At 48.7% G+C, this 27,577-nt stretch overlaps 2 protein-coding genes across 5 annotated transcripts in view; one reads left to right on the forward strand and one right to left on the reverse strand.

Moving 5' to 3' along the window:
• Positions 1-27,577, forward strand: part of CACNA2D4 (calcium voltage-gated channel auxiliary subunit alpha2delta 4) — a 119,845-nt gene that overhangs the window by 66,207 nt on the left and 26,061 nt on the right. The gene's annotated exons all lie outside the window — the stretch shown is intronic.
• LRTM2 (leucine rich repeats and transmembrane domains 2) lies at positions 2,922-25,786 on the reverse strand. 4 transcript variants are annotated; one of them, XM_066549573.1, is made up of 6 exons: positions 25,271-25,786; positions 14,785-14,923; positions 13,820-13,971; positions 13,168-13,329; positions 8,740-9,330; positions 2,922-7,254 (listed from the first exon to the last, which is right to left on the reverse strand). In XM_066549573.1, the coding sequence occupies exons 4-6, from the start codon at positions 13,232-13,234 to the stop codon at positions 6,800-6,802; spliced, it is 1,113 nt and encodes a 370-aa protein (XP_066405670.1). In that variant the 5' UTR covers positions 13,235-13,329; positions 13,820-13,971; positions 14,785-14,923; positions 25,271-25,786; the 3' UTR covers positions 2,922-6,799. The 4 variants fall into 4 exon arrangements, with proteins under 4 accessions (XP_066405670.1, XP_066405673.1, XP_066405669.1 ...); XM_066549576.1 differs by lacking the exon at positions 13,820-13,971; XM_066549572.1 differs by lacking the exons at positions 13,820-13,971; positions 14,785-14,923.

The raw sequence follows: 27,577 nt of genomic DNA on the forward strand, positions 1-27,577 counted from the left end.
AAGGTAGGATCAGAACCATTTACCCATAATCTTCCTCCCTCAAAATTACTTGTTAGAGTTTTGTCCTAGCATTTACATTTGCCTCCATCTTTAAAGCAGGAACAATGTTCACACAACCTAGTGAGACATTTTTTGGTGGGAAGGAGTAGAGAAAAGTGGCAAAAGTCATGTAGTGTCTACAGTATAGAGCACAGATACTGGTGGGTGAGGATAATACTTCTAAAAGGAGGAGAAAAAGCTGGAAGCAGTGTGACAATAGGCTCCAGTGTTGTTCCAGAGGTGAGAAAATGCTTTCAGTGAAAGACTTAATGAACTCAATCTGCCTATTGTACCTAAAAGAAGACTGAGAGATTATTTGATTTAGAGTATAAAGTGCCTCCACAGAGAGAGCTGATGGTTACTGAAGGTTTATTTTTTTTAATCTAGGGGAGAGAATAACAAAAAACTGTGACAGAAAAACCAAACAGATTCAAATTAGTCAGTAAGCATAAATGCTAACAATGAACATGAATAGGTATTGTCAGAAGATACCAAGGGAAACAATATTTTTTCCCTTTTTCGAGTGTTTTTCAAATAAAAGGTAGATGACTTTATGGAATATTCAACTTAGCTGCATGTAAACACTTACTGTTGGTCTTTCTACAGGATAGTTTGTATAATTTCTGTTTCATAAGCTAAACAGATTGAGCTCTTTCAGCTTTTCACAGAAAGGCATTTTCTGCCACCCCCAAATAATGCTCGTGGTTCTTTTCCACACAATTTCCAAGTAGCGTGCGATATGCAGAAGGTCAGACTGGATGATCTAAAGTCCCTTCTGGCCTTTATATTCTCTGAATCTCTGCCTCTGTGAATTCATTAATGTTTGCAAGCTCCCAGAGAGCTGCCAAAGGCAAGCACTATAGAAATGCAAAGCATTGTTGTTACTGTGCATATTTCCCTTGAGCTTTACGTGGAGCTGGTTGAATATCGCAGGGTATGGTCTGTGTGTATTCCCTCAAACAAAATACCTGCATTTCTCACTCCTGCAGTGCCCTTTCCAAGTTGATTTTCTGCAGCTGTGCTAACAAACAAGTTTATTCCCAAGTTAGGATTCAGAAAAAGCAAATGTGAAGGGGCAAATCTCTGCCTGGAGCCCCAAGCAAAGAGCAGCACATGGTTGTCCTGGCCCAGAAGCTCCATGCGAGGCAGAGTTATTATTAGCATCATGCTTTGCTTTCTCTTTGTCTCCAGGTGCCCTGCACATGGCCTCTGCCTGGCTGCAGCAGAGCAGAACTCTGGGAAAGACAGATCTGGCTCTTGTTGGCTGCTTTTTCCCCTTTCTCTGAAGGGAGAAGAGCTGTGAGGATGCTGCCTTGTCCCCACATTTCCAGGGCTGCAAGAGATGTAGAGAGCACTCCAGAATGACCCAGGAAATGTTTATTTACTCACATTTCATTCTGTAACTATTCATTGGTGAATGCTTGTTGCATTGCCCATTATTCTTGGAGGGAAGTCTTTTTGGCCCTCAGAAATCCTCTGCTAGGGCTTGCATTTATCTGGTCAGAGGATCGAAGCTGACCCTCTGAGCCATGCTTCCAATCAGTGCTAGCAAACCTTCTTCAAGCCAGCACAGTGGGCTGCTAATGGACAAGATACTGAGGAGGAATCCTATTTAATATATTTTACCTGCTATATGTACAGAATTACATGGTTATTATATAGGGTGTTATATGCGTGCATGAGTAGTATGTAAGCAGGACAAATACATTGGTCAATATCAAATAGTAATCAAATTATAATAAATAATTGCAGAAAATCACAGCCTGCTCCCAGACAGTTCATGAACTGAAAAAGCCTAGAGTCATCAGATGAGTGTGTTGGCTTTGCTTTTTTTCTGCTCTGTGTTTCTGGTATGATATGAAGTGCTGAGTAGTATCTGCGTGCACTCCTCTACCTAGCTGGCAAAATGAGATTAAAGTATGTGTCATAGACACCATGCTATTAAACAATAATGGTGTTTCTCCTGCAGCACGTACCTTTTTAGCAGAACAGATGCCTCAGCTGTGAGCAGATTAAGAGTTAGCTGGGTTCTGCTCCCAGTTTCTCTCTGAAGATCAGCCTGAGCCCAGCAGGGTGACAGAGTACAGCAGTGTGAGCAGGGTGGCACAAGGGTTTGCTCATGGTGGGGTTTAACATCCTGCGTGGTTCCACATGCGTCAGGATGAGCTTATTCTTACAGCAAGGGAATGTGATGAATTGTGTATGCTTAGCACTGAAAGTGGCCAAGTGGGGAATTTAAACTTCTTAGCTGTGTGTGATAGACCTAGCCAGGGAACAGCTGGTGGAGAGACTCTTTTAGCTCTAGGGGTAGCAGCTTGTGTACTTGGGGGTGCAGTAGGATTAGATAGCAATTTCCATCCATTTCGAAATAACCTTGCTCAAGAGGGTCAGGAAGCTGGAGATGTAGGAACCCATAGCTCCCTATTTGTTACATTTGTTACATGTTCTAATTTAAAAAAAAAAAAAAAGGCTTTTGGAACCAAATTTGACCTGAATATAACTCCATTGGCTCCTGCATTCTTACACTAGGGATTAATTTGGCCCTTTCTACTTTTATGTAATGAGCTGATTGCCACAGTATCTTATCCTTGTTATACAATCACCCTTGTCTGGCTGTGTCCCTGGAGCATTCTGTGTGTGTGCTTCTAGATCTAGGGTCTCACCTTCACCTACTGTGTGTTTAGCCCTAGAGGCTCACCCTGACTTACACTGATGTGTGTCTGTGCACATTCACTCCAAACAGTGTGTACAGACAAGAATATATCTGTGGGAATTGAGGGGCTTCCTCCTTTGGCTGGCTGTGTCCCTGTGGTGTTTGCTTCTGCAGGGGGTAGGGAAAGAGTGAATGGTATTATCAGAGATCTCATTTAAACAAGAAGGAGCATAGGAAAATACATTCTTTATTATTATTCTGTAACAACAAGCCAGAAATATAATATACCTTTAAAAATTTTCTGTCTCATGCCAAAGAAACCTCCATTCAATCATTTTAGAAAATCTTGTCGCTCTCCCTCAAACAGTAACAAAAAAGAAAAAGGAATTACAAGTGCCATCTGTTCCCTGCAAGGGATGTGCCTACCTGTCCCACAGGTGGATGTGTGGGGAAGGGGAGTGGGGGGAGCAGGAGGGGCTGTTCCTGGTGGCCCTGCCAGCCTGACATTGCCCTGGCACGTGTTGGACCTGTCAGCCCCAGAAGTCCCTTTGCTGAGGCACCTGCATGTGTCACTGGAGCAGCTGCCTGCAGCAGAGGGTGCATCCAGGGGGATTCCCCCCACGCCCAGCCACACCTGCAGGGACAACAGGAGCTGCTGTCCCCACACACCAGAGGAACCCCTTGGCTGGGCACACAAGGAGCACTGGGTCTCATTCTGTATCCGGCATCCCACAGAGCTTCGTTTCTGCCTGCTGAGGATGCAGTGCTCCCTGCAGTGCCTGTGGGCAGTGCAGCAGCTCAGTCACACCAGGGCAGCCTGATTTCCAGGTGTGCTGGGGAGCAGAGAAAGAGCCTGTTTGCAAACAGTGCCATGAAGAGGGCACTTCCCAGTGAGCCCAGTTACTCTGCTCTGCATGCAAAAGGACAGGTCCTCATCCTGCCAAACAGAGTATTTGCTTTCCAGAGGGACTCCTCATAGCCAGCCTATGTGTTTCCCAGCAACACTCAGTTCTCCCCTTTCCTGTCTTCTCCTTTCCTGGGTGGGTTGCTAAACATAGCAGTCCCTTGTCTAGGGTTGAGATAAATCCAGACTTTCTGCCGTATAAATTAAAACAAAAAAAGGAAAGGATGGGCAAGGTCATCACCAGCCCCACAACACAGGATATAGAAAATATTATTAGCAACAAAGAAAAATTGGTCAGGGCAGGAGGAAGTCACAGGGAAGGTGCAGGGAAAGGAGGATTTCACACCCTCAACCCCTGCATTGTCCCCTACCTTCTTCCCATTCATTTCACCTCTAGTCTATTCCCTTAAAAACAGTCTCTCTCTTATCTCACACACACACACACACACACACACACACACACACACACACACACATACATATATAGATCCCATTTGTTTTGTGCAATATGTCACCATTATTTGATGCAAGTAAAATATAGATCTATAAATATACCACTCTGACTCAAGTCCCATTTCAAGTATGATTGCGGAGTCCAGTATGGTAAAGGGAGAGGTTCCCCTGAGAGGGAGCTTGGGGAGAGGTTTGGATCCAGCAGGCAGAGTCTGCTCCTGGCTTGCTGGGAATGTGGAACAGCAATAACACGCATATGGAGTCTGCAGTGCACCAGTTCTGCCCTTCAGAGCGGGCTACACTTGGAGCAGATGGGATGGTTGGAGTGGCTGTACAGTGCATGGGGGAAGAGTCCTTCCTCCTCACATTTCACCAGCCCCCCTCCTTTGCTTCCTCTTCCCCACAGAGTGCTGGAAGCGAGAGGAAAGTGTGTGCTTGCACTGGTGGGCGGGCTGACTGCTTCTCCCAGTTCTTCTTCCGTGGCAGCCTGGTCTTGTGCTTCCCTGAAGAACATCCTCCTCTGCCCCATGCTAAAACAGTCCAGAGCACCCTGTCTCCTTGGCTCTGGTGACCCTGGGTAGACCAGGAGGGATTTTGCCACTCCAGGCTTTGATTAATGATGCTGTGTGCCCATGGATCAGTACAGCCACCTCTCTGGGACCAGAAGGAGTGAGGAGCCGGGGTGCATTGCTTCCACAGGGATCCAGCCACAGCGAACAGGAGGGCTGTGAGATGTCCGACAGCACTGGGATTCAGATGAAGCAGGTGGAAGAGGTGATGTGCCCTGGCATGGTGCACCTGCAGAGCATGCAGGGCTCTGAATACAGGTTGCTAGTGAAACACCCTGTAAGGCTGGGCTGGCTGCCAGCTTGTTTCCTGATGGCAGGGATCACACCATCCACAGGCACAGTGGATGCACGACCTCCGGTGTCATCTTCCTCGCCCAGGAATACCCACTGTGACGGGTTAGAGCAGGTTACCATGGCAATGTGCGCTCTCCCCTGGAGACAGCATTTTATCCCACTTCCAGTGATACAAAATGAGTCCTTATGTTGAGTTCCTTTCATTTTTTTTTCCCTCTCACTTTTTTTTTTCCCTGTCAGGTCAGAATGAGCTAAGACTAATAGGAGGCACTGCAGTCTGAGGGCTTTAAAATCTGGTTGGGGGAAGTCACCCTACGTGACAGTGGCAGTGTGCACGGCTGTGTGTGTGGGCACACTCAGGTGCAGCTGTGGGTGTCACTGGACACCCCAGTGATGGTGAAGGGAGTGCATGTGGGCTCTGCTGTCTTCTGTGCCAGACCCTTCCTGGGCTCTCCCACATGTGCCACACTGTGCTCCAGGTTCCAGACTTCACCTCAAGACCCTCCATAACTCTACCCACTCTTTTTAGTCACCCTGGCTGCATCACCCTGTTCCACACACTGTGCTGGCCCCTGTGCCAGCCATGGCAGCGCCTGGGTTGTGTGACTTCTTCCCCTGACACCTTCCCCTAGGCTCACACTACTCAGCACGGCTTACACTCCTGGTAAACCACCTCCTCCTCCAGTCTTTCCTGATGACCCACTTCTGATCTTCCAATCAAACATTTCTAAATGGAGGCTTCATATCCTTACTCTCTCCATTTATTTGAGAAGACATAAAATAGATAAGAACACCTTTTTTTTTTTTTTTTGATGCTGTGTACTTATTTCCACAGACTGATGCTGTCATCTCAATAACTTTGCCTCTCTCCATCATCTTCTGCCAGTTCCCACTGGCTCTGTACTATGGCTGAGATGTTTTTGTTACTCCTCAGTGGCGTGTGCATGTTTTTTGTCTGAAGCAGAAGGTGATACGCACTACAATGATCAGGGTAAGGTAAAGTGGCTGGATGCGTCCATGGCTGCATGCAGAGGGCAGATCAGCATGGGCATGAATGATAGCTCTGCATGTGCAGGTGGGGTGCCTGGATGCCTGGAACTGGGACTGGCTCTGTGGGTGTTGGGATCAGAATGAGTCAGTGTGTGTGTGTGTGTGTGTGTACAGGAGGATGACTCTGTGCTGTGCACCTGCAGCAGATGATGTGTGTGCCAGCTCAAAGGTTTAGACTTGGCCAGGAGCAAGAAGAGGGACACTGTACTCCCTGGCAGTGTGTTAGGGTGATACAGATATCTTTCCACCTCTAAAAGTGAGAAGAGAAATCTACCACTGACTGTTGCCCTACCATGGGGACCTTGCCTCCCTTCTGGTGTAATCTTGGCAGCACTGATTTGTAGGGTAGGCAGCAGCTTCGTGTCACACAACAGCAGTGACCTAATGGTGAGGCATGGACACTCCTGGTGTCCTGCTCCCCACACAGGGTTTCACCCAGCTGCTCTCTTTCTGTTTGCACAGAACTCTTGACAGGACACGGGATGACTCAGGACTGAAGCTGAGAGAATGACACAGGGTCCCAGAAGCTGCCAGCTGCCTTTGCAGCAGGCATGCGAGGGAAACTCTGTGCAAGGGCATGAGGCACAGCAAGCACTCGAGGTCTGACTCTACTTTATTTGTCTGGGAGGGCCCAAGGGTGAAAGGGCACAAAATGGGCCTGGGGCAGAGGAAAAGAAATTGAGCCAGGTGCCCTGACCCCCCAGAAGCATGTTGTACTACTTGGGTGAGTGGAGCAATAGCACAGTCTGTCTGGGAAGATGTATTTTGGGAGGACCCCATGCTTGACTGCTCTCAGGTACCTTTTTTCATCGCTGTCCCTTCCTTCCTAGAACAGTTTCACGCCACAGAAGAGATTTGTTTTTGCTCTTCGTGTTCACCTTCTGTGTCACCCATGAGTGGCTGCCTCTTCTTCAGCTCCCTGTGGTACTTGGCCATGAGGGAGGCATAGATGCAGCCATAGGCAGCTGCCACCACCATCATGATGCAAACGATGCCACAAACCACCCCTGCAATGATCACAGTGCCGATCGCGCGGCGCACGCTCACAGGCCTGTACCGCTGTTTCTGAGGGCATCCCACACTGGGCTCCACTTCTGTTTCTGGGCCTGATTTAGATTTGGAAGGAGCAGGGCTTCCTTTAGTGCAAGGTGGGCCAGTATTGTCCAGCACTGTAGAGCTGTTCTCGTCATCCAGCTGGGAGCAGTAGTTGAACATCTCCATGGGCACCATCCGCATGTCCTTTCCTTTCAGCTCCTTGGGCAGGGTGCAGGCCAGCTGGTCGATTTTCCCACCTGTTCCAACAGAGATAAGGGGAGTCAATCACAACTCCATCCCCATACAGAGGCAGCAGGGTTAGATCCTCAGCTGGGGTGAGTTCATGGGCCTCCATTCACACCTGCTAAAGTATTTTCCCTGCAGAAGCTTCAACCATGTCAGCTGGCCAGTATACCTCTGCCTAAGTTGGGTTTGACATTAGAGCTCTTGGTGCATATCTGAATAGGCCAAGACATGAAAGCCCTCTGAAACCATTTAAGTCAGCCTCATACTGTTTAGTGAGTTATGTAAGTCTCAGAAGAACCACTTTAGAAAAAGAGAAATTAAAGCAAAAATATAGGAGCAGGCTGTACCTTCTCAAAAAAAACAACAGATACACATCCCATCTTCTGACAACTAATCCATCTCTGTGAAAATAATGACAGATGTTGAAACAAATGCTTGAGTGAGTTTGAGCAATTTCCTTGAAAGAGAGGAAAAAAAGCAAAGTTATGTCTGCGTGCTTTCCACCGACTTTGTGATATGGTAGTCAAGAAAAACAAGAAATAAAAAAAAAAGTGCAAAGTGGCACTCGTATGCTTGTTTGATTCTGCTCACACAAATGCATATTTCAGACTGCAGTGTAGCCATAGGCAGAGATAATCTCCTTGCAGCATGGCTGTGATCAGCAGGGATGTGACAGCTGACTGTTGCTATCTGCATGATTTGAGACCCTTTCCTACTCGTTGCTTCCAGAAACAGAAGGTCAGGCCTTCAATCCTCAGTCCTGTAAAATGTGCCATCTTTCTCTGAGTTGCAGCTTCTGAAAGCATGTCATCCCATCAGCATTCCTGATAAGTGACATGTACCTTTCTAGTCTTCTGTGTTTCAAGGAAAATCTGGAAATGCAAACTTGTCAAAAACTGCTCCGTTTGAAATGATGATTTCATAGCCAGTCTGATTTGGGGCCTGGCTTGTTAATTTGAGCTGTAGGTTGGGTTCTCCAATGTGAGTTGCAGTGTTTTTCCTAAGTGTCACTGTTTCCTAAAGTTCTTTTTTTGGCAGCAAACCTGGTGCTTTACAGCCAAATCTGACTTCTAATTCTCTCATCTTAAGAAAGAGAATGGGATGGTTATTGCCAAGTGTGAAAAACATTTCTTCTCTTTAGGCAGAAAGAGTAAGGTGAATTCATGATCCTAAAATTTTAATGTTACACGAGGAAAGTGTTTCTTCTCTCAAGATTAAAAAAAACAGGTAATAGTTCAGATTAGAAACAAAACAAGGAAATAGGAGATCTAGGGCTCCTGGGGACTTCGCAGAATGGCAGTGTTGCTATATGAAGGTGCAGGGGCACTAAATTGTAGCAGGGTCCTCCTGCTCTTTGGCTGAGACCTGACCTGACAGTTGTATCTGCTCCTGCCAGTTGTATGTGCTCCTGTTTCTTCCCTGCCTGCCTTTTGCTTGCTTTTCCTGGAAGACCAAAATTCCTCCACCTGCTTCCCCTCCCGCACGCGAGCACCTACCTCGGTAGGAGAACCACTCCATCCAGTGCTTGAAGTCCCGGAGGTTGCAGTCGCATTCCCAGGGGTTATCCCCAACCTGGAGATGCTGCAGGCTGGTCAGAGGCTCAAAGGTCACCCTGTCCAGGCTCTGCAGGCGATTAGACCTGAGGGAGAGGGAGCGCAGAGCAGGCAGGTCGTCAAAGATGCCTGAAGGGATCTGGGCCAGGCCGTTGATGGAGAGATCCAGCTGGCGCAGCAGGGCCGTGTGCTGGAGCAGGTCCTTGTCCAAGGCCCGGATGCTGTTGTTCCTCAGCTGGAGCTCTGTGAGGTTCCCCAGGTCACTGAAGATGTTCTGAGGGAGCTGGTCCAAGAAGTTGTTGGATAGGTCCAACCTCTGTAGAGCAGAGAGGTTGGAAAACACTGCTCCTGGCAGGATGCTGAGTTTGTTGTTGAGAAAGAGGAAGGTCCTGGTGTTTGTGGGGATGTCTGAGGGAATGGAAGAGAGGCCCAAACCACTACAGTCCACTTCCAGGTTGCCACTGTTACACTTGCAGGAGGAAGGACAAGCAAAGAAGGACTCAGCAGCACATAGTGAGAGCCAGCAGCCAAGCACTGGAGGTGAAAAGCAGGAAAGGAAGAGGGCATGGATTAGATCAGTGCTTTCCCAAACTTACCCACCACTGACTACAACACAGCCCTCACAGCAGGGCTCTTCACTGCAATGCCCTGCAGTGTAATGAGTTTCCTCACAGCTACATTCCTTTACCCCTGGCCTGCATCCTGACAGCATGACTTTCCTCTTAGCCTGTTTTTTTTGTAACAAGCAAGTAAATATCCTTCCAGTTTCACAGCAAAGTCAGAACAGTGCATCCCAGCGGACTTTGCCAACAGATACTGGAGGACTGGTACCTGTCAGAGGATAATGGAGCAGAGAGTGGTGGGAGGTGACACCTCTGACAAAGGACAGCTCTTTCTAAACAGTCAGGGTAGAGACAGGAGGGACCAGGTACAATTAAGAAGTTCCAATTTTTCCGAAACAGATATGTTATTAAAAATCTTTTAAGAAAAATGAAAAGTAAAACAACCTACATTTCAGGTGTGCTCCTGCAGTTTGAATCCTAATATTTGTGATTGATAAGACTCAGATCTAAGACTCTAAATCAGGGTGTCATTTGCTTACCATATTCACAGTGTGTCCACTTTTTAAAGCATTGCATTACATTACAAAGGGATGACCAAGACAACTGCTAAAAAGTAACAAGGAGTCCCTAAATCACTGCACACCTGGTACTTGCCATTGCTCTCAAAACAGTTTCTGAATCCCAGAGCAACAGCTCCAGAAGTACCTCTGAGTGGCCAGTGACCACCCCCATCTAGAGGTGCTAACTGGGTACAGATCCAGCAATTGTTCTAATTAAGAACTTTGGACACACTCTGGACTACAGTCAAATCATGGGGCAAACCCTGAATCATGGTCACCAACTGGGCAGACAACAGACATGCAAAGAACAGTTTAAACCACATCTGACCAAAATGGCCCACAGCAATGGAATGAGGAAAAGAGATGTACATTGGTAACTGACAAAAGCAGTGTCAGGAAAAGGGTTAACACACACACACCCTTTCTCCTACACTATCTCAAGGTTGGACAAATCACAAATCAGCATTTTTTAGAGCTGCTCTGGATTCCAGACGTGACTCCAGATCCTGCCAGTGGCATCAGGGCACAGTTACCAACCTTCCCTGGGAGCCAGCAGCTTTTCAAACTCTCATTTTTGTGACAAAGAAGCATTATCAGCAAGAAAGCAAGCTTTGTGCCTCTTGTCATTAGAGGAGTGGGAGCTATGTTTAAGCAGACTATGTAAAACATTTGCATCCTTCATCTTAGTTCCTTTTGTGGAATTGAGATCGCACAATGAATTCCGCTATTCTTCAATGTGGGAAGCAAATTCAGCTCCCTCGCAGTTTTTAAGGTGACAAGTTTGAGCATTTGACTAAAACTGAAGCAGGTTTGTCTGTACATCATGCCTGTCCTCTCCCTTTCTCACTTTCCTTCAGAGAAGGCAGTCACTTGGGTTGGTAGAGTCTTTTGAGGGGTGAGCGGTAGCTAAAGGGGATGCGTTGATTGTCTTGCCTTCCTGAACTGGCAGTCAGGTTCTTCTGTCCTGCTTTTCTCCAAGGAACCAACAAGCAGGTGTTTTACTTATTAATCCTAAAGGAATTGTGAAAGGACGGCGACAAGAGAGAGAACCAAAGGAGACTCATGCTGTGGAGCAGCTCTGCCTGGAGCAGCTCTGCAGTCAGCTGTGCTCTTCCTCTCTTCCCTTGTGCCACTCTCCAGAGTTTAATCTGACCCCCAGCCCATTTTTTCCCATTTTTTTATAGTGACTTTGCTTCTGTCAGCGTTGTGCCTTCATACTCCAACCCTGTCATCCTGCACAGGGCAAGTTTTGTGTTCCCAGTGATCCTTGTGAGAATTGGCAGATTTGTGGACTGGTAGTCTAAGGAGAACTCTCCTGTTTGAATCCTAAGCTATATGACTTTATTAAGGAGCAAGGGATAAATGTTCAGAGATAATATATCAATTCTTTCCTATTTCATCTGTCTTTCACAATTCTTCAATCATTTTTTACTATCCTACAGTCGAGATCTCAGGTGTACATCAGCCCAGGCCATGCCAATAAATGTACTCTTTTAAGGAGAATTATGGACCCTTATGGTGAAATGTAAGACAGATCTTTACCCAGACCACCTCTGTGCTTTCTAGTCACGCAGAGGCTGGAGCCCATGGCAGAAATTGCCATGAAAGTAGATCATCGCCAATGGGCTAGTGCAGCACAGGTACTGACTGGCTGGCTGATATTTAATTCTGTTCAGAATATGTCACACTCTTGTTGTAGGGAGGGAATTAAAAGAATGGGAGCCAGAGTGGGGAAGGGAAAGAGCAATGAGTCATTCAAGTGACCCCGTCTTTTCCTGGATGCTTAACAAAAGCCCAGTATTAATAATAGATTGGCAGCTGTGATGATGAGATAACAGCTGCTTTGTACACCAAGAAAGGCAAGAGCAGCCCATGTGTAATGCTATCCAGGTGGCATTCTGCTCAGTGCTTATCTCTCAGAGTGCCTGGCCGCCTGCGGCGCCGACTGGGTGGCTGTGGGGTTCCACCAGTGTGTATGCTGGCAGTGGCTGGCAGGAACAGCCTCAGGCAGCTGGCTGTGGTTATGTTCAGGAAGTGGATTTATGCCAGGCTTCTGCAGCCATGTAGGATATGCCAAAAATGTCTTGTTGTTACCCATATATTGCTGTATGCTTTTGGAAATATTTTACTAAAATCGTACAGAAGAGAGATCTCGTTTTCATTTCACATCCCTGAGGATGTGAGCTGAGGCCAGGGAATTCATTGTGTTGGTTAAGATGCAGCTCTACAGGAAAGAGAGGCAGGGAAGCAATAGACAAAACTTGAAGCTGTCTTCCAGCCCTACAGAAGGATGGATAATAAGTGATTTTGTGTTTAGGGAAGATCAAGTTACTTTGTGGGGTGTTTGGTGACTCTAGTAGGTGGCAGAAAGATGATCCAGGTATATCACATTAAGTCAAGACTCAGTAGCATTCATTATAAATAATTTAGACAGTCTCGTCTGTGAGGATGGATTACAAAGATGTTTGTTTTCTGGAGAAGGAAGTAATTCCCCCAGCTTCTTAGCTCCAAATGTGACCAGGAGGACTGGAACGAGGAAAAGCAGAGACCTACTTGGTGCGTGGGCATGCAGTAGTGAGGGACACTCTCCAAGTGTCCCCTTACTCTGCTGTGGTCCTCAGATACTTCTCTGAGATGCAGATAAATTCCCAAAGCCCCACATCACCCTAGCAGTGCCTGCTCTGCACTCAGGGGTGCTGTAGCAGCTGCCCCAGCCCACTGGGAAGATGCAGAGGCTGAACGTTTACAATTTAATTTGAAAGGGAGCTTCTTTATTTACTTCTTGATTTTCACTACATGTGGCAGTGCCCAGTAGGAGAATTCTGCCTTCACATCCTGCATTTCCCTCTAATATCTGTTGTGACTTTTGCTGTGAAGAGCTTTGCTCAGCAGCCTGTGTAAAACCCCAAGCACAGAGAGGAGCCTGCAGCTCATAGGATACTGATTTGAGAAATGTTCAGGGTGGATCTTTGTGCAGTGATGTCTGTCGTGCTGTTTCTCACCTGCCAGGCCCACTGGAATTCAGAAGCAATCATCACTCGCTGTCCCACTTTAAGCCCATCTTCAGCTTTAGAATATCACTCTCCCTCCCAGCTAGCCTGGCCTCTAAAGGAATCAGGAATTAGTTCAAACATCTCCATTCTTAGCTGTCCCTCTCCCCTGTTCTTAACCCTGATGTGACCCATTTTCTTCCCATTCCCTTGACAAACAGGAATATGGTAGTTGGTACCTGGGCAGGCATTACTTACGACAAGCCTCCTGCCACCTCATGAGGAACCTGCTCCTCCACCGGTGGCCAGCACTTGCAGGCAGCATCGTGCTCTTCTCCAGCGTGTCTTCACATCCAACAGCCAGCCTGGCCCTCGGCCCCACAGGGAGAGGGAATGACCTTGTAGCCTGCCTGCCAGGTCCTGTAGAGGGAAAGCAGAGCTGAGCAGATGACATTCACTTCCCTGGGTGCTGAGCTCAGTGCTGTCCTTTCCCCTGCCCAATTAGTGTTTTGCCTTTGAGGCATCAGTTCTGTTTTGGAGGAGAAATGGAGGGTGTTTCAGGAGGCGCAACATGAATTCATTTTGAACCTCGCGGTGCAGAAATAAAACCTGATTCACCTAGGTGCCAGAGAGAAGTTTGTGCTTGAATAGCCTGCTATGGCAGCTACATTAGCTTCATGCTCAAGGTTAACCTGATGAATTGCTAAGGTGACCCTGCCAGGGCAGCAGAGTCCGGCTCATTCCTGTCGCCTCCACGCAGGCTGGTGCCACCTGTGCATCCTCTGCCTGACGCACGGCTCAGGCTCGCTGAGATCTGGGCACCAGCGGCTGCCAAGCTGCTTCTCTCCCCGCTCCTCCTCCCCCCGTTCCACCACACCCGTCCCCCACCCCCCCGTGCCGTATTCCCTACCAGCACTTCCTGTCTGTTTTAAGGTAAAATGGATGTGGTGGCTAGAGCAGCACAGCTTCAGCTTGGGGATTTCCCACTGCAGCAACTGCAGGAGCTGAAGAGCGAGCGAGCCTCGGAGGAGAAGGATAAGGAAGGACCTGAGGCGGGGGAGACTGAGTGGGAGTGTTGAAAAGAGAGGAATTGCATCTTAATTAGTAGAAGGAAAAATCCTCAGTCTAATTAGAAACCCAAAGACCATAAAACTCTCCCCTGACAGTAAGTGACTGACAACAGGTTTCAACTTCCCTCCCGCTTCCCTTTTGGATACAAGGAGGCAGGAAAAATGAAAACACCACAAATCCTTCTGTCCCCCTGCGTACTCTCTGACGTGCCACCCACAGTCACAGCAGCAGATAGATGGACACATTTCAACCAGAGTACAGAAATAAGCCATCCTCCACCCCCTCTGAGGGGCTCTGACAACATCCACGGCAGCTGTTTCAGCTGGGTGCTGCACTGCCACCAGGACACTCTCCCCACACACGTGCCAGGTGCCTACACTCCCCCAGGCTCCCAGACTGATTTATTTTATATGGGAATGTAAACCACCAGGAAATATTAAAATTAGCATCTTGATGAAAATTACAAGCAGGTTCAGTACCTAGGCTAGCACATTTGCAAGGCTATTTAGATCATTTACCTAAATGCCAATGCACCAAACACGTCTCATAGTACAGAAACCAATTCAACCTTCATCTGCTGCAGCCCCCCACTCCCCAAACTAAGCTGGAGCCCTTTCTCTGCAGTTCCCACTGAAGGAGAAGCTGCAACAAATAGCTGTCCCCGTTTGGTGCTTGCGCTCGACCTGACCGAGGAGACTTTCAGCCTCCCCCACAGAAACCTCTCCATCCTAAATGCCACCCCTGAAGTCTCCTGTCCCCACCTGTCCATATGGAAAAGGAGGATGAAAAGCTGCAGGCACTTACCTGGAGGGGTTCTGCCTGCAGCCACTTCCACCCGACTCCCCGGACACTGCCCAATTACAGCCTCTTCCTTCCCTCTCCCTCCTTGACTTTCAGTCCCCAGCAGCAGCTTTCTGTGTGCTCTATTTAACTCCCTCCAGCACTGGAATAAACGGCAGAGTTAAGCTGACAGCCACAGAGCCTTATCTGCCTGCTGGATAGCGCCAGTCGATCAGCTCCAAATCCTGTTGCCAAATGATCACGTCCTTGCTCTCAGCATCAGGGGCAGCCGCCTGCCATGCTCTGCCGTTCCCTCTTCCCCACCTTCACTCCATCTAACTTTGTCAGGGTTATAGATAGCTCTGTTCCTTGTGCTCTTGCCTTTTGGCTCTGTTTTGTAACACCCCATCTGTATCAGCTGGCTTCGCGCCAATTAGGGGGGCTAAGCAATTTAAAAGAAAAAAAAACAACAAAACCAGCTTCCTTGGGTGCTTTATGACATTGTGTCCCTCTATGGTGTCCCCTCAGCCCCCACTCAGGCCATGCACTGGTGTCTCTCCCAGTGCTCTGTGCAATTCATCCAAGATGTCCCCAGGCAGCAATGGGGGCTGAGGGCAGGGCAGGGCTGGCACACCCGGGTGTGAGGATGGGGACAGGGTCACGGTCCACCCCCGGCTCCTTCTGCTGCAGCAGGACAAGTCCAGCTCTTGCACTCATTTCTGGTACCTCACGGGCGCCTCTTTCCCTCAGGCAGCACCAAGGCTCAAGCAGAGAGTGCAGGGTGGGAGGAGCAGCCATGTATAAATAAGCCTTTTCCCTATGTTTAGAATTTATTACAGTGCATAGTGATTAACACCTGTTCAGGCTTTAATGTCAGTCTCCTGCGCTGCAACATGCACTGAGATGGAGGGGCCTTGATAAACCCAAGATTATTTTAAAGCATGTCACATATATGCCACACTCCCCACTCCATAGATAGCAGCCACCCTGTGTGCACTCATACACGTGTTTCCAAGACTTAAAAGCAGCTACCTTCATGTACAAATGCACAGTCACCAACCTAGCTTACATTTACAAATGTGTGCACGGAGCTGGGCTTGCACATGTTCCAGGGACTCTTCTGTAACCCATATTTATTAACCTCCATGTCTTCCACAAAGCTGCCTGCTTCTCCAAGCACACCATATGCCCAGGTGGCAGAGCAATAGATTTGGAATACATAGAGGTTCTTGGCTGCTGAAAGGTGAGGGTCAATGAGCTTCTGCATTTATACCTTGAAGAAGTATGTTCATGGAGAAATTTTAATTCCAAAGATCCAGAAAAAAAAACCCCAGTTTCTCCTACGCATCTACTGCCCATAAGAACATCATACCCTTAGTGATTAATATTCCACAGTCAGGAGAGCAAGGAGGCAGAGAGGATTTTCAAGAGTTCTTTTTTAAAGGTTTCCTCTGACTTGTCTTGAATTCTGACTTAATTAGCAGTTTTCTTGTGGCCCAAGAGATGCCTTCTGCTCTGCAGAGCACCAGGCCAACTGCACTCACTGCCAGTGCAGCACTGGGAATGTGTAATCTTGGGGCAAATAGCAACTGCCCACACCTCTAGCCTCTCCAAAGCAGCACCAGATGTGTCTGGCTGCTTTCAGCCTGACAGCCAGGGATTTTTCCAGCAGCCAGCACTCTGCCAGACCTGGGAATGCTCCCTATATGTCCCCAGCTCAACAAGAGAGGCACCATGCCATCTGTTCTGAGCTTGCCTGGCATTGCTTGGGTTTGGGGGCTCAAGGCTGGTCAGCATTGCTGGAGCTCTGAATGCTCTGAAGTCACACAAGGGCTCCACAAACCAAGCATGTGTCTTTCTCATGGGCTTTCTAAATGATTCCTTCTCCTTAGAGCAGCATGTCAGCTGAATGCCCTGTTATCCATGGGGCACAGAGGCCAGAGCTTTCTTCCATGTGCTTGGAGCTGAATGTCTTTGCACATTCTTGAGAAAGCAGGGTTGCCTGTGGGGCTGGTGATGGCCTTTTCCTATTCCTATGTTTCAAATAGGACAGCAAAAGACAACTTTTTTAGTTTCAGCTCAAAGCAACAAAATGAAATCATCTGTTTCTGGCCCATGGGCTCCAGTGGCCAAAAATACACCAAGCTGAAGTGCCACTTGGACATTTGGCCTGCTGTCAGACTCTAGAGGACTCTCTAATGAGGATTCCCCTAATTAGATTGAGCAGGGAACTGGGGGATGCAGAGGGGATTGTAATGACTCCGCAGCACTTGCCAGGGCCTGAAAACTCCAGCAGGCACTATTCCTGCCTTGTGCCTGCTCCTCTGTGCCCAGACACCAGTCATGTTTGCAGTCTCACCCCAAAGCTGTATTTTTTGTGGGGAGGATCCCAAGGAGCATGCTAGAAGAGCAGGGAGGGTTTCAGTTTACTGTATCCACATACTGGCTAAGTAACTCTTCCCAGTTCTGTGTCACCTTCTATCCAAAGCTTGCCATGTGCTCTATGAATGGCTCCTACAGTAGCTGTCAGGTGGTGTTATTTTGTGTTTAATGACCCCCAGAAGCAAAGCCCCAGAGTAGTGCTTCTGCTCTGGGTAGGTGGATAAATCTATCCCATTCTCCAGAAAACAGCACTGAGGATAGAGACACAGGGGACTGTGTCACTAGGATGAGGACACTGTCAGAGACAGAGCCCAGCAACCTCTGTCTCTGATTATCTCTCCAAGTCCCTTGCACTAACCCTTGGATCATGGCTGGGGGATCAGACTCCGTTAACAGCTTGGCTTATGAGCACTGGCAGGGCATGTGGGTGACCTATATTACAGAAGGGTAGGTAGCAGAGACTGCAACAGATGCCAGCAATAAATTATCAGAAAGTATGCACAGACTTGCATCCCTCCCCCACACTCTCCTTCATGGCAAAGTCCCTTTCCCCTTTCCAATGCTGAATTGCTTTAGCCTTTATCAGAAAAGCAGCAGCATGAGGGAGGGCATGGAGGACGCTTTAAGGAGATTATCTTCTTTCCTTCCCCTTTCCTTGTTGCTTTTAGGATCCATGTTTTATTGCTATCACCCCATAATGGAGAGGGACAGTGGTACCCCAGCATTTAGTGACTAACACATGTTGTTCTGTGCATGTCCCTTCATCTGCCCTTGGTGGGGCAAGTGGCAGCAGAGACATAATCTGTGTGGCCTGACTGCCACACCGCAAGTGGCTTTAGATGGCATGGAGGCCTCACCCATTCAGGTCCCCCAATAGACCAGCTGGTTGTGCAAATTTTTGATCCCAAGAGGTGACATTGTCTCAGTGGCAGCCCCTCTTTGTTGTCTCTTTGGAATGCAAAAACACTCAGAGGTGGCAGAGAAGCTCAGCAATGCTGTAGAAACATCCAGTGTGTGTCATTGCTCCAGTGAGCTTCCCAGCTTTATTTGCAGCACTTGCTGATGTATTAACACATGTGTTCAAGATTCATTAGTGTTGTGCTGTCACAATCAGTGGAAAGCACATTTTAAATTCATACAAGAAACCCAGCTGCAGAAGAAATAGTGCCCTCTGACTTGCAGTGATCAATCTCAGCTAAGCAAAACACCTCACTCAGAAAGCTGTAAAGCAAGCAAAAAAAGTGTAAAACCCACTTGGTCTTGTGAAGGACTCTGCCACATTCCTGGCCTGATGCAAATAAAAACCTCACCCTTTGTAATATGAAAAGGTCAAAAAGCTTCAGATTTTTGGATTGACAATATAGGCACTTCTGAAATGCAAATGTGTTGATGGTAAAAAATGTTTCCTCCCCAGGACCCTCCAAGAAAGATCAACTTTATCCCTATTTTATGGAAGGCTAAACTATGATGCAGGTAAAACTGGCTGCTGATTTTGGCTGGCTGAAATTTCAGCTGCCTTGCTTTTGATACTTCATCATTAGTCCACATCAGTTCCCCACTCACTGAGGATTTTCAAAGCTGTCAAGTGCAGCGTTTGCACTTGGGGTTGTAAAAGCTGTCCTGTCCTGCAGAGAGCATTTGTAGGCCTTATCAAAGCTACACAGAATAAAGGATTTTTGGCCAGGTTTTCCCAAAGTTTCCTGACAGGCCTGTGGCAAAAACAGGAGAGAAGCCAGTTTTCTTGATTCCTCATTCCATAGCTTAAGCAGAAAACACTATTTGCATCCCAAGCCTCCCTGACCAATGCACAAATAATGAGACTGGGAAATTCTGGAGGAGCTGGAAATAACCAAGGGCATAAAGCCTCAGCAAATCCTCTGAGAAATACAGAGCATAGGAAGGGGAGATGGAGAGGGTATCACTACTGGGAAAGACCCAGATTGCTGTGGAGATGTGGAATTCCTTGGGAAGCTGTGGAAGCAGGTGGAGACAACGGGATATCCAACCAGGAGTGACAGGAAAGTCCCAGCACAGTGAAAAGTGTGGCATATGGAGGAGGCCCAGAGCAGCAGCAGGAGGAGAGCTGAGGGGGCAGTTGACAGGAAGAAATCCAGCCATGTGTGTGCCAGCATCTTCTCCAAGTCCTAGGGAACGCGACAGACCACGTGCCTGTTTCCTCCCTGCAGAGCGGAGGCAGCTGAGAAGGGAAGCGGGTGAGGGAGTGGGAGAGGGGCTCAGAGGAGGGACACGTGAGCTGACTACCCAGTTTCCTCCTCTTTTTCTTGCCACAGGGTGATGTTTTTGTTCTTCTCACACTGTTGGCAAAAATTGGTAACCAAGTGAGATGTGGAGGGGGGTTCTACGTGAAGGTTGAGATAACATTTTCTGATCCAGCCGGGAACAGTTGGCTGTGGGTGGTGGCTTGTCACCAGCCCTGCCAGTTCTAATCCAGATCCCAGTTTTTCTCATTCTCTCAGCTGTGGAGTGAAGAGCCTTCCCTACAACTTTAATTTCCTGCAGGGGTTAATCCCATGGTAAGTGGTAGCTCAGGCCTTTAATCCTTTCGCTCAGTCCCTTGACAGAAGGACTGCAGGTCTGAGGGAGGCACCCTTCTGCTCCCAGTTCCCCCTCTACACCCCACGAGCATCCTCCAGCTCACTGGCATTTAAAACGCTGCTCCCTGCTTCCTGGCAAGCCTATCCTGGGGGTGTGGGTGGGTGGTACAACCAGGAAAAGGTTGCAGGCAGAGAAGACAGCTTGGTGGGAGAATCCTGGTTCTGTGGTCCTCACTCCCATCACTACTGTGCTCACAGGTATTTTCTGCACTTCCTGGCTGGATGGTGCTCTGAATCCAAAGTATTCTCTTTCTTGTTTTTATTTAGGTGGTATTCAAGAACGAAGGTGTGTATGGGCCCACATTTGTGAAGGATTCTCTGAGGGGTCAAAAATTTTAACATGGCCCAGTACCTTCCCTGGGTCTCTAAGTAAGAGTCAAAGGGTGCAGCAGATCTTTAAGAGGGAAGGTGTCAGCCTGTCTGAGATAAGAGATACATTTACACTAACGGAGTAGTAGATGGTGGTGCATCAATTTAGAAAGATAGGAAAATGTAAGTTTTTAATCAATATAAGCTCTGTCCCTGGAGCACTAGGCCAGATTTCTGTTGAACAGCATGACCAGACTGCCAAATCAAGGGGCTTCCAGATCAATATCAAGAGACCCCTGTTACATCTTATGGGGGTCAAGGCACTTCAGCCATGAGCCTTTTCTCCTTGTGGTTTCTCATTCCAAAAATGAGGCAAGCTTTTGCAAGCCTTGGTGATCCCTTGCACACAAAATGCCTCACAGTTGCTTGTTTCCCATCATTCACTTCTGCATTAGCCCAAAAACTGGTTTTGCTTTTTTCATTGCCTGCATTTTGAAATACACTGGGCCCTTGAGCTCACTGGCCTTCCTTATGCTTGACTCTTGTTACTCTTTCTTCTGGTGGAGAAGCCAGCGTGGTGAAGAACTGCTGCCACCAAGGCTGCTCCCCCTTCTCCTCACTCCCCTCATTGGCTGTGCTTACCTGGGTGCCAGGCTCCCAAAATGAGCTGCAAGGGTAGTGGCTTGTCACTTTGGCTGCTGGAGCAGGAGGAGAGAGACGATTGGAAAAATGGAAGAACTTAACTAAGGTGTCACAAGGCTGTGCCCTGGGCATATCCAGAGGGACAGGGACCATCCATGCCTGCACAGTGGTGGGGCAGAGCACAAGATGCTGGCAGTAAAAATCCTCTCAGCTCTTATCATAAGGGGATCAGCAACCTAGAATGCACATAGCTCCTGGCAAACCTCCTGAGGAAAGGCTGCCTCTCATCATTCCCACACAATGCATTTGTACTGCACTCTGAAGGAGACCTTTTTCTGCCTTAGTGACTTGCAGAGATCTGCCTCACCTGGTTGTCACTGTGGCACAAGGTTGCTGCCTGTAAGAACCTGGAGCTGTTCTGCTGCCCCATCACCTTCCCAGAGCATCCAAGAGGGGCAGCCCTGCGAAGTCCACACAAACTGCATGAGATCTAGGCTGCTGCCTGCAGCTCCAGGGGTGCCTGCGGATCCCTGGGACACATTTAGGCTTTTTACGAGCTGGGAACATTGCCCATAGCTCAACAAGACGTGGTGACAGCTCTCACAACCCAGAACTCCAGCCAGGATCTTTGGATGCATCTGGGTTAGCACACAGATCACAGCCTCATGCTGCAGAGCTTGCCGAGGCTGAGGAAGGTCTGCAAATTTGACGTGACTTTAGTTTTCTACAGGGTTTGCAGCCACAGAAAAGATACCTTAATGGCAAAGTCACATCCCATCAAAATCACTAGAAGTAGTGTGGAGAGCAGGGCCCACCTTCAGCCCTCTGCCCCACACAGGTACCTCACAGCAAAGTCACTTTGGGCAGCGCTGGCACTAGGGAGTCTCACCAGAAGGGAAATGCAGCCCAAGAGATGAATGCCAAGCCAAGTTGCCTTTAACAGCTCATCTCCAGACTCAGGGTGAGGTCTTGCTTTTTTATCCCTTGTGTGAGAGCATGGTTCATGGGGAAGGAATCTTCCCAGCCTCCTTGAAGTGAGGAGGAGCATGGTAGCAGGGCATGACTTCCAAGAAAAACTTCCAGGCTTTTCTTGCTGTCAGTCAAGAAATTCTGACTTGTGTGGCTTTGCTGTAAATTTAAGTCTCAGTCCTTCCTGTGGTAGGCATGGGGCATTGCAGAGCATAAACAATAGACAGTCTCTTTTTTCCCCATTAATAAAAATATAATGAGGAAATGGTTATTTTCATTAAAGGAAGAAAAAAATTGATAAAATAGTATGATAAAATAGGCTTGCAAAGCCAAGGACTTAAATATCAGCTTATACTTGCCCAACCTTCATTCAGCCACTTGGATGGATGCAGCACAGCACTGCCTATGCTCACCCATCCAAGTTATATTTCTTTTTTTCACAGGACTCTGTCCCATACTCACTGCAAAGGACACATGATACTCAAGCTAACAATGAGGATGTTGTAATAAATGAGGCTGTTTTTATATGGTCAGAATTAAATATTAAACCACAGTTTTGGCAGGAGGCCACAGTCTGTACATTCCTGATTTTGCGGGTGCCCAGCACGAGACCCTAGGGGCCATTTTGCAGAACTGCTGAACACTCACAGCTGTTTTCCAAAATGCTGGCAGCTTAGCCAGCAAACTGGTACAATCTCAGGGACTCAATAGCACTGAGAGCCAAAAGGTCCCAGGCCCTTGTCCTGCACCTGCTGCTCCTTCCCTGTGTGGCGAAAAGGGGAAGTCTCTTTTCTCTTCAAAAGCCATGAAAACCACCATTCTCTCTTGTCTCATCAGGAGCATAAATTCTCTATCATCAGCTACAAGGCAACTGTAGCTGCTCACATCTTCAGAACAGCACAAAACAATGAATAGTGATGTATTGCCTGCAGGGCTGGCTTGGCAGGCAGTAAACAAATAAAAGAGACACACATTTTGCAGTACCCAAAAAAAAAAACAAAAAAGAGCCCCCTGCTTCACTCCTTCCTTGAGCACCATGTAGCCATGTAGCCAAGGACCCTGAATGAAGCAGCTCATGAAAATACAATGTGTGATCCTGCCAGTCAGGACTGTAACCCAGTGCAGTGGGTACTCCAGTACCAGTATTTCCTAACTTTCAACTGCTTGTTTTTGAAATATGAATAATATATTTCACATAATCCAACCCCTCACAGATGAAGCAACCTTTCCTTCCCTGTCATGAGTCTGGAATTGAACTAGTTTATAGAAAAAAATGTACATCTTCTTGCTGTTATCATCCCCTCAATCACAGAAAGCTTTTTTGTGAGCCAGCATTTTGGTAAAGCCACAGCAGGAATAGGGTATGTGTGACAAGGTATTTCCCTGCAGCAGGAGGAACATCCCAGAACTCCCACTCCTGCTTCTTTCCAGGGAGAACTGAGTGTGTGTCATGGTGTAGCATGCTGAGGCATTACCCAGCTGGCCGGAGCATCCCAGTATGGTCATCTGAGCTATGGTTTGAGCCACCCAGGACTGGGACACTTGTCAAGCAGTGTAAGCATCTGCTTGTAACCAAACATGGCAAGTGAAGGAAACTGCCTGCTCTGTCTTTTGACTCAGCAACAGGCAAAAGTCACGGAAGAACTACCCAGAAATGCCTTCCCACAGGCTTGAGCCTCTCCCCGTCCTGTTCCGGTCTCTGTTGCTCCCTGAAGGCTTCTGTCGAGGTATCCTTGTGGCCCTGTGCTGACCCTCCCAGCCCTAATGACACACAGCTCTGCCTTCATCAGGCTTCTGTGGTGCAGAAAAGCCTAGAAAATCCTTTCTGCATCAGGCTTAAAAAAAAAAGCCAGAGGAAGGGCAGGAAGCTGGAGTGACTCTTAAAGATGTCTGAGCTGAGAGTGCACCTTGCTAGCATGTGACATTCACTTTGCTGGAGGAAAGAGTAAAGCTATGATCTGGTATAAAAATTACATAAGAAGGCTTCCTCCCTTTCTCTTTGCAAGCAGCCCCTTTGCTCAGGATTTACCATAATTCCTCCAAGTGGACAGGATGCACTAACAGAGGCAGCACTGATGTCTGACAGGGAGACAACTCCCGCAAGCCTTTCGCTCATGTGGAATAATTCCCTTGCAAATGTTGTTTGCCCACAGCAGTTAGAGGAAAATCCACCCCCACCCCCCAACAGATCTGAGCCACAAAGCTCAGAAGAAAAATGGTCTGCAGTTCTGGAAAGGCTCCCTTCTCCTCACTGCTAGGAAGGTCCTCTGCTTTGGGACAAGTCGCTGTCTGTGTTCAAGGGTTCCCCTGTCTTTTAAGGGTTTCCTTCTCCTGTAATAGCAGCAGCTCCGGTCCTTCCCCAGATGAGATCTGAATTTCTCTCTCCACTCTTGAGTGGCAGGTCAGACTCTCACAGCAGAGCAGTGCTGTATCCTTCCCACTGCCATTCCCATCAGGGCTGTGCTGGATGTGGCACATTCAGGTTACCTGACAGTCCACGTGGTGGGCCTGGGGCCCAGCTTGGTGATGACCTGCTTGGAGCAACAGCTTCAAACACCCTCTCTCCCCAAATGAGGGGAGCTCCAGTTTAACATGTCGCTCTTAATTAGCAGGAGATGCAGGGACAGTAATGAACTGGTCAGGCAGAGGGAGGAGGAGGGGGCAGAATGCCCTGTGTGGGATGTGTGTGTGTGTGCACGTGTCTGTGCATGTGTATGTATGCACACAAACACACACCGACACAGGCTAACACTTGCATATAACTCCTGTCCACAGTGTGCTTCACCTCGGCTCTTTTGGGACCTCATTCTCAGTCTTTCATCCCAGTCAGGGCTGGAAAAGGCTGTGAAGCTTCTCTGTTCTGTGTTTCACCCACCCCCCTCAGTGCTGTGCCTTCCACCCAAAAGTTCAGAAATTACAGGCTCAGCCTGCAGAGATGCTGAAAGCAACTCGGGACTTATTTTTGGCTCTACTTGTGATTTGGCATCCTTCACTTCATGTCCTGTGGTCATGTCCATGAGCACACACCCACACACACTTACACACATACACCCCCCCCATTCCTAAAGCTGTGCACTGAGTGCCGAACCTCTTCGATTTTGGTCCATACTTCTCCATTTTAGGGTGTTCTTACTGAGACAGCTGAGTCCAAAATGATAGCCACCAAAGCCATCACAAGTCAGGAGGGTGGCACCTCTCATGGCGACCCCTGTGAGGGCCCCGGGGAGCCGACAGAAGTCAGGGCTCACCAGGTACGGGGTGACCCCAGCTCCGCGTTCTCAGCCTCAGAGCCGCACCAGAGCCGCCTGCGGTGCGAGGGAAGCTGCCGGTGCTGTTCTCAGCTGGGAGAAGTTGCTCCCGGCTGCCTGCACTGAGACCGGGCTGGAAGCAGTAGGAACAAGCTCTGCAGCAGGTTTGCCGTTCCTCTGTCCGTCAGTGTGGCACAAGGGAGCCTTTGCGCTGAGCCGCCCGGCGCGCAGTGCTGCCCTGCCCGCCGCCCCCTCCCCGGGGAAGCCGCTGCCTGGGGGGCAGCTCCGCTCGCCTCGCTTAGCCGGGCATGGGGGAAAATTCAAAAGGGAAACGTCTTTGCTTACCTCTCTCAGGCTGGAATGGACCCTCCTGTGAGAATGGCAGCTCTCCCGGCTCTCTGAACCCGGTACAATCCCAAAGCAAATCCAGCAGAAAGTGCCTCTGTTCTGGACCCTAGCTGGCAGGAGCCGTCCCTAGCCAGCCGCTGGCCTCGCGTGGAGGGCAGGGGAGCCGCACAGCGAGATGACAGCGTGGGAAAGGGACTGTAATCCTCCGTAAATAATAAATAGGGGGAGAGAGAAAGAGAGAGAGAGAGAGGCGGGAGAGGGAGCGACTGTGCGCGGTGAAGTGACAGCTGGGGGTACATCTGCGATGGCAGCAGCACACGCACAGGAACGCGCACAGACAGTGCAGAGGAGTCACCCCGCCAGGCAGGCAGGATCTGCTCCCAAACACCCAGAGGAAGGAGCTCGGGAGGTTTTCATTCCTCTCAGTGCATCCTGGAGAAAGGGCAGTTGCTGTCAGTCCCTCTCTCTCTCTCTCATCCTGCCCTTGCTGCCATCCCTCTCCGGGCGCCAGGAGCCGAGGGGCTCGAGGAGGGGTGAGGAGATGCCAGGGCGGGAGGAGCTCCCCACAGCCCCTGAGGAGGTAGATTGGTCAGGCACAGGTTACAAGAGAAAGCACCGAGCTGAACGGTTCCTCCCCTCCCTCCATCTCTCCCCTGCTACGACTGATGACAATAAACTCAGAGAGAAAGGCATCAGGATGAAAAGGGACAAGCCCTGGCTTTTGCATAGGAGCCAGACAAGCAGTTGCAGCAATGGGGACACAGCAGGGGAGAACCTGGTGGGTTTGGGAGAAAGGCACCCCCTTCCCACCCCCCTTCCAGGGCTCCAGAGACGGTGGTGGGGAGGCAGTGCATCCAAGAGGGAGATAACTGAGAGGTGCCCGCCGTGGGCAGCACAGCCCAGTGCCTGTTTCCTTAGGGGTTCAGGGAAAACTTGAGGGGTGCTGTTAGTGGGTAGTTGGAACAAGGGGAATGGGTGAAAGATCCACAGTTTGTTCCCCTGAGCTTTGGGTGCAGCAGAGAGTGTGTTCAGCCATAGGTGCATGCGTCAGGTGCCGTGACATCCATCAGTGACAGGCATTCCCTGCCCTCCCTGACATCACCTGCTGGTACAGGGATGCAGTAAGCAGCCAAATCCAGCCCACGACCACCATTGGGATTTCCTCTGTGCTCTCCCACAGGCTGCTGTAGCCTTAGCCCCAAAATCAGCCCCCTATCTTGCCTTCCTCCATCTTGATGAGGACCTCAGTAGCTCGCATTTGCAAGAATTACTGTTATGTTGATGTACTTAAACTGCCCCTTCTACCAGGTCCAGTATCATAAAACAGGCTGATTTGGGCTTTTTGTTCTTTTTAATGTGTCTGGAAGTTATCTTTTGAAGTGAAATTTTTAGAGGACTCAAAATTTCAAGTTACTAACTAGGGAGGGAAAATAAGAATATTTCAGAAATAGAGACTAGAAAATGCAAATGGATGGTACAGGCATGGCTTTTCTGCTGTTCTGGTACCTTCCAGTTGAATCACAGGTTTTATGTAACCATTGGACCAGCTACCATGAAAACAGGTTGTGAATGGCAAGGTAAACCTTGGTAAGCACTCTGCAGGATGCAATCTTGAGACTTTGTTATGCCTTTTTATTGTGCAGCAGGCCCAAGAATTAAATCTTGGGGAGAGCTCCTTATGTGAACAATATATGGATAATCAAGGAGAGAAGCCAGAGACTGCAGACAGAAAGAGGGGCAAGCAGAGGATGAGCTAATGAAGCAGGCATGCTCAGCACAGGCATGAACAGGTGGAGGGGAAGGCACTTCTCTCCACAGTGAACAGCAGTGCACAGCTCCAGGGAAAGCCCAGGAGCTGCAGCCATGGCTTTGCAGGCAGGGTGGGGAGTGGCAAGTGGTGCACAGGTAGGCATCATGTGTAAACACAGTGATGCCTACCTGTGCCAGGGGCTCAGCATTGCTTTACTGCATTGCTGGCCTGCTGCAGTGGCACAGTGCATGTGAGTAGGAATAAAATGTTAGCCATGGTGTCTCTGGGGACTCTGCAGCAGCTGCTCATCATTTCATGGACCTCAGATCTTCCCTCTGATGCAGTGTACCCTTTGCCACCAGGGCAAAAAGGCTCATTAACAATCAGTTGTTCTTTGGAACAAGCACAGAGGAGTTTATTTCAGTTTTTTCCCTCTCACTTGAGCTATAGCATCATCCTTATCTCAGATTGGATCACTGCTTTCCTCCTTTCTCCTTGACCTCACCAACAGTGTGAAGACACACAGATGACTATTTGTTACTAGCACTGGGGGG

The sequence above is a fragment of the Molothrus aeneus genome, chromosome 5 (genome assembly GCF_037042795.1).
Source record: "Molothrus aeneus isolate 106 chromosome 5, BPBGC_Maene_1.0, whole genome shotgun sequence".
NCBI classification, from domain to species: Eukaryota; Metazoa; Chordata; class Aves; order Passeriformes; family Icteridae; genus Molothrus; species Molothrus aeneus.